Source organism: Carya illinoinensis, chromosome 9, assembly GCF_018687715.1.
Source record: "Carya illinoinensis cultivar Pawnee chromosome 9, C.illinoinensisPawnee_v1, whole genome shotgun sequence".
In the NCBI taxonomy this organism is placed as follows: Eukaryota; Viridiplantae; Streptophyta; class Magnoliopsida; order Fagales; family Juglandaceae; genus Carya; species Carya illinoinensis.
The window spans coordinates 12,990,654-13,002,074 of NC_056760.1; the positions used below are offsets into that span (position 1 = coordinate 12,990,654).

At 37.8% G+C, this 11,421-nt stretch overlaps 1 protein-coding gene across 1 annotated transcript; it reads right to left on the minus strand.

Annotated features, from left to right (window-relative positions):
• Positions 1-1,223: 1,223 nt before the first annotated feature.
• On the minus strand, positions 1,224-4,877 carry LOC122276819. The gene is made up of 3 exons (XM_043086718.1): positions 2,323-4,877; positions 2,124-2,211; positions 1,224-2,021 (listed from the first exon to the last, which is right to left on the minus strand). Exons 1-3 carry the CDS (start codon positions 4,875-4,877, stop codon positions 1,224-1,226), a joined length of 3,441 nt encoding a protein of 1,146 aa, XP_042942652.1.
• Positions 4,878-11,421: the final 6,544 nt, after the last annotated feature.

An 11,421-nucleotide genomic window follows, 5' to 3' on the forward strand; every position in this document is an offset into this window, starting at 1 on the left:
TAAACAACTCATTTTGTATTAATAACTCCCGTAGATATGAACTATACCGATTTGGACTCCAGCCGGCTCTAGCTCTACATGAAATGAGGTCACGATGTTAGGCTCCGTGGGGGCATCCACACCTGTATGACATAGTAACAATAATTCAAAATCAGCCTCATTTAATTGTCATACAAATAAATTTTAACAGCATGATATGTAAATTTAAGAACATGATACTACTTCCCCAGATGTGAACTATACCAACACGGTCTACAGGAGGCTCTGGTGGCATTGATTGACCGGTCACTCTGTTAGGCTCCGTGTGTGCATCCACTACTGTATGGCATAATAATAATTGCTAATTATCAGAGTCTGATCGAACTATCTTACAACAAATGTCAGAACACCAATCTATTTATAAGGAAATAATATGAAACCCATCCCCTAAAGGTATACATACTGATTTGATCTCTATGAAGCTCTGGTTGTGGACCGGGTGAGGTGACTCCGCGTGGCTCGGGCTCCAGTGGTGTGGTCGCACATGGTGGCTCCCATGGATGGCTTGGGGGCTGGGTAGAGTCATCTGAGCTAGCCTCGTCCACATCTCCTGGACTATGGTATGAACTAATCCGAACACCGCGTGGCCGGCGAGCTCGGCATGAATAAGGAACAAGTCTTCTACCCCGGAATCCTCGGCCTCTGGCCCGACCTCGGACACTGGCTCCCACTGGGTCACCTACATTTCAACCACATTTCATTTGTGTTAGGATCATATCTAACAACCAGTTCATGAGGCGAGGAAAAAATGTTAGCTAGAATATCTACCTGGGCCGTTCATGCTCCTCGTGCTCAGCATACCATTAGATAGAATTGCAATGGATTTTTTACGAACACGACATCAAACCAATTCTTCCTTCGAACCCAACCTTCACATGGATTAATATTGTGTCATCAATGTGTATCAAGAGACGTGGAATACCATCAAACTGCTCACCTTCTAATAAGATGAATGCATTAAATTAATAAGACTGGTCGAGTATTAATTATTTATATGCAGTACCCAAATATTTGGCTTATCAATATTCTAGTATAGTTATATCGGCTAATCATTTCATTGGCAAGTTGATGCTCGTCCACAATTTATGTTACAAATTATTCAAACGTTGGCGTTTAAACCACATAGATTTGCATATTCTTTGGGTATGAGAATTAAGTCTTACCAATAAATTGTCAAAAGTTGCCTATTCTGAGTCGGACTCAGAGTCGGTTGACTTGTCCTCATCATCTGAATATTCCCAATCACCATATGCATCTCCAGAACCAGATGGAACCATGCTATCATCAATAAAATCTGGTGAATTTCTGTGTGCACCACCCGACTCCATGTGGTCTCGTGCATCAATATGGGTAGGTTCTATATCAGTCCTACTAAGTGGAGTTGACACAGGACATGCATCACAATGCAAAAGTGGATAATCATATGATGACTCAATCTCTTGATAGGCATCATCGTCACTTGATTCGCCATCATTACCGTCTAAAACCCTGTGCACTGGTGGAATGTCATACACATTCCTATTATTGTACTTCCGCACAACAAACCAGTTCCCTTTCGCCCTTATATCCCTAATGTAAAAACACTGAGAAGCCTGACATGCCAGCACATATGGTTCGTCCTTATACCAAGTCCTATTCATATTGACACTAGTTAAATGATCGTCTACCCGTACCCCTCGCCTTTTATCACCAACATCAAACCAATCACAACTGAACAAGTACACTCTCCGACCTCCCATGTAGTGTAACTCTACAACATCATTTATAACACCATAAAAATCTACATTATCAGTTTCTTGATCACCAGTTACCAACACTCCGGAATTTTGGCTTCGCCGGCGAAGTTCACGGCTCTTGGTATGGAACCGTTTACCATTTATTATGCAGGCAGCATATGTTGCGACCCAACGGTCAGGACCGCAAGCTAACGCATACAAATCTGGGGACACATCAAGTGGGTTGTTGTTACGCTGGTCTACCACCTACATGAATATCGGGGTAAATGGTGAACTTAAATAGTCGATATACATTGTCATATGCTGGTCGGGTATATTCTAAGTAGCATAACTAGCAAGCTAACTTACACGTTGCTTGAACCAATTTGGAAACTCAGTTTGTTGCGTGCGATCAATAGAATTTGGGTTTGACACCTTGCATTTGTCGTAGTGTTCCCTGCATTTGTAGCAAAGAAATGGGGGAAACAAATTTAGTAAGTGTCCCACATTAAATGGTGAGGTAGTTTGTTGAAACATCGAAAGCAGGAGTTAGGTAATGATTGCTTACTCTAAATAGTGTCCAATCTCAATGCAGTTGTTAAGCACGTACCAAATGGCTGCTGTATGGAGTTTATCGTGTAATTGCACACTATTAGCTATACCCAAGGGACGAAGTTTCTGGTTGAAAATTGTGAACCCATCTAGAGTCTCATCTTCTACACCATCAATGTTACGGTCCGGTCGATTAAACTTCGTCTCAACATCTTTGAGATACATTGAGCAAAATGTCAAACACTCAATGTGAACCCAGGCTTCCGCTATTGAACCTTCTGGATGTGCTTTGTTCTTAACATACCGCTTGAACTTGCCGAGATACCTCTCAAACGGGTACATCCACCGATATTGAACTGGACCGCCAAGAATAGCCTCACGGGGTAAATGGACAGCTAAGTGGACCATAACATCGAAAAAAGATGGAGGGAAAATCATCTCTAGTTTGCATAGAATGGTGACAATATCAAGCTGGAGCTTTGATAGGCGATTCACATCTACGGTTCGGGCGCACAACTCTTTGAAGAAACTACTAAGTTCAGTCAAAGCCAATGCAATATCCCTCCTTAAGAACCCCCCCACAGCAATAGGAAGTAGTGTTTGCAAGAAAACATGATGGTCATGGCTTTTGAGCCCAGAGATCTTGGAATCACGTACAGATACACAGTGCGTGATATTAGAAGCAAACCCATCAGGAAATTTCACCTCAGCGAGCCACTCACAGAATTTATTCTTTTCATCTCCATGTAATGTGTATGATGCATGTGGCATAATAGTTCGTTCACCTTCACGTTTCAGATGTAATTCCTTTCTAAACCCCAGGATCTCTAGGTCACGCCGTGAATTAGTGTTATCTTTTGTCTTGCCGGGGATGTTCATTAAAGTGCCCAAAATGTTCTCGGAAATATTCTTCTCAATATGCATAACATCTAGATTATGTCTAAGCCGCATTGTTGACCAATAAGGTAGTTGGAAGAATATGCTTTTCTTTGTCCAGTTCAACTCTTCTGCTGTGCGTTTTCTCTTCCTACAAGATTTTCCAAATTGAATATCTCCAAGCATTTGTAACTGAGTTATTAGATCTGCTCCTTCAACCAATGCTGGTGGCATGCGAAGATCTTCTTTACCGTTGAACAACCCTTTTCTCATTCGCCAGATGTGCTCGCTAGGTAAGAGACGTCGATGTCCCATATAACAATGTTTTCTACCATACTTCAACCAGTTGGAATCTGTACTGGCATTGCAAGATGGACATGCCAATTTCCCTTTTGTTGACCACCCAGACAGATTTCCATAGGCTGGAAAGTCATTAATTGTCCACAACAATGCAGCATGTAACATGAACATTTCCTTAGTGGATGCATCATACGTAGGTACCCCATGTGCCCAAAGTTCTAGTAACTCATCAATTAATGGTTGCAAATAAACATCAATGTCATTCCCTGGTGATTTTGGGCCAGGGATAATGAGGGATGTCATAAAGAATGAATCTTTCATGCATAACCATGGCGGTAAGTTATACGGGACAAGAATCACTGGCCAAATGCTATAAGGTTTTGCCAGATTGTTGAAGGGATTGAACCCGTCACTTGCCAAACCAAGCCTGACATTGCGAGCATCCCTTGCAAACCAACTATGAGCTTGATCAAATGTCTTCCAAGACTCAGAGTCAGCTGGATGTCTCATACTACTCTCATCGATGACCCGCTGCTCCTTATGCCATCTCATGTCACCCGCTATCTTGCTTGACACAAAGAGACGCTGCAATCTTGGCTTCAAGGGAAAATGACGAAGCACTTTTTGAGGGATCACTCGTGACCCGTGTGTATTTGGCTTCCATCGCGACGCCTTACAGATAGGACACTCAGACAGATTACCATATTCCTTCCAGAATAAGATGCAGTCATTAGGGCATGCATGTATTTTGTGGTACGTGAAACCCAAACCACGCTCCAATGTCCTTGCCTCCTCATATGATTGTGGCAATTCAGCATTAGGAAAGGCTGACCGCAAAAGGCTTAGCAGCATATCAAAAGACTTGATTGACCACCCACCAAGTGTTTTAATATGTAACAACTTCACTACGAAAGAGAGCTTTGAGAAATTTGTGCAACCCTCGAACAGAGGCCGTCGGGCATCCTCTAATAGTTGGTCAAAAGTTGAGTTTGGGGAGGATTGAGGTATTGCTGAGTGAGTTGGTGATGTGGTGTTGTCTTGAGGAGCATCTCGGAATGTGGCTGCCCGTATGTCATCTAGCATACCATCTATGTCATCAATGTACACATCTCCACTTTCAACCCCGGGATCGCCATCATCGTCTATGGTGGGGAGTGTTTCCTCCTCCCCATGAAATATCCAGTGCGTGTAATTTGGATCTATCCCTTTTATAAACAAATGGGACTCCACCTCAAGTATAGGCAAGAAGAGATTATTACAGCATATACGGCATGGACACCGAATGCGATCACTTCCCATGGCATGGTTTTGTGCCATTGTAAGGAAATTGCGTACCCCATCAGCGTAAGCAGGTGATAAAAGTCTATCACCCAAAGTCATCCAGCTTTTGTCCATCTAATAAAAAGAATAATGAATGAGTGGGTATGATATTGAAGTTATAATTATCATAAGGTAGGGAGAAGAAATAACTAGCATGTGGAGAATAACTGGTTAGGGGGATAATAAGACAGTAGCACAAACTTTGTGAAAAACCTTTTCACAGAAGCACAGAAGTGTGACTCTTAGCATGAGCAGAATATATACTTTCAGAAATGGCATCAGTTATAAGGTAAGTACAGAAGTTATAAATTAATAGGATCATGATGCAGAATGGGTGATAATGAGATATTGTGAATGACCAATAACATATTTGTTAAATGCTTGCTCCAGGAATTGTGAGCTTCTATCAATGGTCATTGTATGTGTAGAAGGGGTAAGGGATTGAGTGGTTGGCTGAGTTGTGTTACTTGTTTCTAAGGAAAGTAAGAGCAAAGATGGCACACTTATCTATCCCAAACTAATTAGCTCTGCATACCCAAATAAGTGGTTGTCATCCAATTCCGTATGGAATGTGTATTAGAACAAAGCCAATCGGTTACCTATGAGAATTAGATACCCAATGAGGAGGGTAAAGAATAAGTTTCATATTATTTTTCCAGAGTTGGTAAAAAAGCTATAATTCTATGAATACACATTGTGCCAACCAGGATAAATTAAGTGAATACTTTAAAGTGGTTAAAGAAGAGTATGTTGACACATTTGAGGATAATAATGAAATCTATGGTGAGGGCCTAGCTTAATATACAGCTCATTTTATGTTAAAACCTTCACATCTAGGAAGGGTAAGAATCTATTAGATTATAATGGAGTTTCTAATAATATCAAAGAAAACTCTAGAGCTTATAGTAGAGAAAAGAGCTAAGTTAAGAAATACACTAGGGTCTCGAAGCACAAGATACCTTAGGACATACAATGTCGTGAGTGCCATGGTCTTACAAAAAATTCACATTGAGTGCCCTAATTAGAAGAGAACCTAAGATGGAAAGTGGGTCAGCTCATCCTTGAGTAATCACAGTTTGAGTAAACACTCTGTTACTGTGTCTTTGTGAGCTGGACTCACAAACCCATTAATTCCATGACCTTTGCAGTTATCTATTGGAGATAACTGTGATTCTAGTTGTAAGAATATGAAAGGCTGATTTGAAGCTAGCATATGAAAGTCTCTATGAGGGACGGGTCACGCAAGAAAAATATCAATATTGCAAATCTTAAGAAGCTAGAGTAATGTAAGGGGAGGAAAAAAATACATCACTAATCTATTATTTATATGTTGCTTGTGAAAACATAAAATCTGATATTTCTATGTTCATTGGAACAAAGATAAATCGGTTGACGAGAAAGTAATTGTACAGGCACAGTAAAATTCGGCTAATCAGATTTTCTAGTAATACACTTAATATATATTGTTCTCGGAAATCACCATCAACAAGTAGTCAATCTGGTTTTTGTTTATGTGACTGATTGTAGACATAGTTTTGGTGCATTTTGCATGAATTTATATATCTATGGATAACACCAACAAGGTTAATATTTCCAAGAAATATGTACCACATCCTCCCAAGATACCTAGCTAATAAACTGATTGTGTAACTAGTTGCCATCTTTATTGTAAGATTGGGTATATTTGAGCTAATTTAAAGGTTGAACCCCCAAGGACACTTGAGAAAAATGCCCTAATTATTAAATAATTAGTTGAGTTTAGTCAAGAATATGAGTGACACATTTAATAGATTTCATGACATATCGTAAAACTTATCTCGAACTCCAAAACCTGCACATATATTACTTCAGAGAATTTGAGTTCCTAAAGTTGATGTCATTCTCCCGTCAAAGAAAGTGGTAATGGTCTTACGTACCTAGTATTAGGGAGACACCACATGCCTAGGAGTACTCTTACTGCTTGATCATATATCCTAGTGCAGCATATAAGTTTTTAGATTGTGTGGTTAATTTTTCTTGTTTTATGTTTATAGTGCGTATTTTGGCTTATTGAACTTTTGAATGCACAGTTACATTCACTTCTTTTCCATATACAAAAATAAAAAGAATGCCATTGAAAAGTGAAAGTTTGACTTCATATAATATTTTTGTATATGAATATAATATCATTAGTGGGATTAATAGAGATACACTCAGTTAATCCTCTAACATGAAAAGGGTGTCATGTTACAAATATATCAAATTTGTGAATTACACCTAATTGACATTGCAGAGTTTCGAGTCTGAACCACACAATTTTTTCAGAGTTTAGACAGCATAGGGCAAGTTTAGGAGTCTCTGTAATATGGATTAATCCCTTCCCCAAACCCAATTAGATAATGATCATGCATATCCACAACTCCACAACCCAATCAAACTGAAAACAGTAACTTTTTATTATGAAAGTAGCATTTATGAAAGTAAACAAGTACTAATCTGAATTTTCTTAGTCTACGCTTAAAGTTTCCTTACAATATCAGGTGCATGCCTGCTTGCCTTCACCATCAAAAACCTACTTTGGCCTGGAAGTATATTTATGTTCATTCATTTAGTACGCCTAGTAATTTTCTCTAAGGTGCTTCATTTTCAGGAAATAAATAATGTGCTGACTCAAAACTCTTTTTCATATGAAATGAGAAAATTATGGTTTTCCATCAACCTTTTCATGCCATTTTCCTAAACTCCAAACTGGACACTGTCATCGTCTCCTTCACTTTCACAGTCACCTTTTCCTACTTTTATTTTTACTTTAAAGCATTTTCCTTTCGCATGGCCCACAACTCAAGTTTGGTACAAAGGTTAGTTCTTATGATTTGGTCCAAAGCAGCTCATATATATTCTATTTTTCTCTTCTTTGACACTTTCTAGCAGCAACATATAGGTCGATGCTAGTATATATGCTACTCTAACAGCGACATGGCAAGTACAATGCTAGTATATATGCTACTCGACATACTGTCTAATTAAGTAGTTGATCTCTTGGTTAGCATAAATGCAAATCATATTTTATAACCCCTAAATGCCAACAACTTAAAAAAATATAATGAATAATGAGACTACTAAATTCCAAATGTACAAGTCTTGCACAGATTTTATATTAAAAAGAAGTAGACTCAAGCAGAAAAAATCTATATGAAATTTACTTTCTTTGTAGGGTCTGGTATTTTACAAATGGCTGGTGACATGTTTGTGCATTTAGTGCTTGTTCCTACCATTACTAAAATATAATTGCCCACTGAAAATCCTATATCTGCTAGGTGTTAGGTCCTGACATGGGTCCCGACAGAATTTTTTCATAAGGAGTAAGCTGCATGCTCCACTTTACAAAGGTTAAAATCTTAGTTGTAAAGTATGAAAGAGGCATCAATAGGCGATCTGCCTGTCTTCTGCTACATGATTTCCCAATAATTAATTTCTCAGTCCATGGGCTCTCGGTTATCTATTCTAGAATAAGATACAAGAGATTTCTAACATTCACTAATAGTTTTTGGGGATTAATTCAGCTTAAGATTTGAAAGTGCAAATTATTTTTCATTAATTTTAATAGTATGAATTTGGCACAGAAATTTGTTTATCAAATTTGATAGCTTTCAAGATGGCACCATTGAGAGACCGCATTACCACAACAAAAGTTCAGAAGTTCACTTGCCCAATGTGGTGAGAATGTAAAAGAACACAATAATATCAACAGCCATTTTCGAAAGAAAGAAGAACAGAATGGTGAAGAAGAGGGTGGTTGATTAAAAGATAGGAATCAAAAGCAGATGAAGGGTAGACAAGAATCACGAGGAAATAGCAACATTATTAATGTAAGGAAAGAGTACGATTTCCATTTACTATATTATTATTATTATTATTATTATTGTAATAATGAAAGCATGAATGCTAAAATCAAGGATGCAAGAGGAGAGCATGTGGAACACAGCCGAACAAAAAGCCACTGGATATATAGACAACACAATGTGTATAGAAAGAAAATAAAATAAAAAATCGTATAACGTGCAAAAGGTTTAAACCCCATTTGCAGTCGACATTTGCAGTTCTCCATTTTTGGGGATTAATTCAGCTTACACTTACTCAAATGCTTGCAGCTACAATAGAAAAAATTGGTACTTTAAAACTGATCAAGTAACTACATATAACAACACTAACGGAAAAGGGTCATGCTTGTTTAGAAAATGCTCTGTTTTTCCAAACACTGGGAAGTTCAAATGGGTTAGTGTTATGATACTTCCTCCAAATTTAGAACACCCCGTACAGGAAAAAAACTAAAATTCGTGCGAAAGGAAGAAGATGGGGGAGCATGCAAAAAAAGGTAGTGTGCAAACAAACAGGCAAGCTGTGAAAAACAACAATTAAGGCATGAAGGGGGAGCGACTATCATCAATAAAGGGAGAAGAAAACATTATACCAGCTCAAACAAAGCCTGCCCTGAAAAGGTATGCTCTTGTCGATTCGCCAAGAGGAACCCAACACAGTGAGAAACCAGGCCGAATATACTAGCAATTTCTCTTCCAAACTCGCCGATGGGTCTGAACTACTTGAAGGCAAACTTAGAAAGCCACTGATAAACACTAACTAGGGGGAGAAGGGGGTGGAATAACAGACTCTGAAAAGGAAAATCGCCTCGTGTACGTGTGTGCGTTGTGAAATCTTCAAGCCGAATGGTTAAACCAAGGAAAATGGAGGGGATTTGCAGAAGATAATTACCGAAGGTTTTGCAGATGATGGGTAGGGAGTATGGTTTCGCCGAAGAGGAGTCGGGGGAATGATTTGGGAACTCCGGTACTGTTTGGGGCAAAAGTGTTGGGGGGAAATAAAGCAAACTTACCTTATTTTCGCGCCTGACTTTATCCCGACGTATAATGTAGCGCTATAACAAGTTTTTTTTATTTGCAGCGCCATTAGTTGCCGAGACTATAGAAAAAATCGCTGCAATAAAAGTTCTAACCTCTCCCGCTCCCGAACGTTTTAATTAGAGTTGAATATATTGAGCGATGACAAAATCGCTGAAAATAATTATCATATACAGCGAATTTATTCCCAGCAATTAAAAAAACGCTGAGAAAAGTGTATTTTCTTGTAGTGAGAAACTTGTTGTTCTCAACATGTGTCAGAGTAAAATCAAGCAATTTGAAGGAATAAAGGTGAAGTTATGATATAAATTTCGTATCTCTTTTCTGGTTTTTAAAATAAGAATTTAGATGCTAGATCAATTTTTCTTTTAAAAAAAGTTACTTGTAAAAAAAAATTATATGGGTAATTCTTGGAAGCTGATACATTGGTCCTTTCTCCTTTATTTTCCAGGTTTGTGAAAATCTGAGAGTAATAAATTTTTCTTGCTGTTAATACTTGACGTTCATCCCTGATGTCTCAATGATGGAAAATCTTGAGAGTTTGGATCTTCTAGGCTGTCGCAATTTAGTGAGGTTCATGAATCCGTTGGATTTCTTAAAAAACTGTTTCGTTTGGATGTTATAAACTGCTCTGAACTTAGACGTCTTCCTAGCCTGAAGTTGCCATGTCTTGAAAGCCTATATGTTTGAACGGGCACAAGTATGGAGAGATTTCCAGATATTGTGGTAGAAATGCATCGTTTAAGGGAAATTAATTTTATAAACAGTCCCATTCAAGAATTCCCTTCACCAATTGAATATCTCATTGGGCTTGAAAGGATAACAGTACGGTCATGCAAGAACTTTAGAGATCTCCCTAGAAGCATTTCTAAGTTGCCACGTTAAAGGTGTTGCACAAACCTTGGAAAGTTTCCAAAACCGTCATCATCATCATCTACAAGTTCGGGCTGGCTGGCTTGGTCAAAGAGGAACAAAACTCAAGGTATGAGCCTAGAAGCATTTCTAAGTTGAATAATGTATCAACTAATGTACGGTCATGAAAGCTTTTGAATCGTTTAATAATGTATCAAGAAATAAGAAAAAAAAAAATTAAAATGATAATAAATAGTTTTTATTTTAAAAATGCATTCATATCCAAACTCAACATATATAAATATACAGAGATTTTATTTTTTCCCTTTTTCTTATAAATTTTCTAATGAAAGGAAAATCTCGAAAGAGAGTATTTATTTATCCAAAACTACAAGCGCCATAATTCCCTTACTTGAAATTAACAAGCCAACCGGATTATCATTCAATTATTGAGGATGGTGAAAACTGAAATCCCAAACTAGAACTCAACCTGAACTTATTTTTCACACTACTTCAGTTTTGGTGAATACTTGGAACTTTCATGTAAAGAAAATTGCATGATTATGAGGAACTTCAAAATTCAAGTTTTTGTAATTTCATCAATTTATGTGCTGCTCAAATAACATACATTTCAACAAACCTAGCTAGTATAGTACTTACATGGCATAATTTTATTTAACATATAAGTTTTAAAATTTGAATCATACAAATCAAATCTTATCATTTAAGTGATGTGGATGTTGTTTTCTACACACTAACTTGAAAATAGAATAATACTTTCAACTAGTATGATACATTATGTGAGCATATAAAACTTCTACTACCCGAATTTCTTCTTATTTCAAAACTACAGCATATTATAGATCATTATC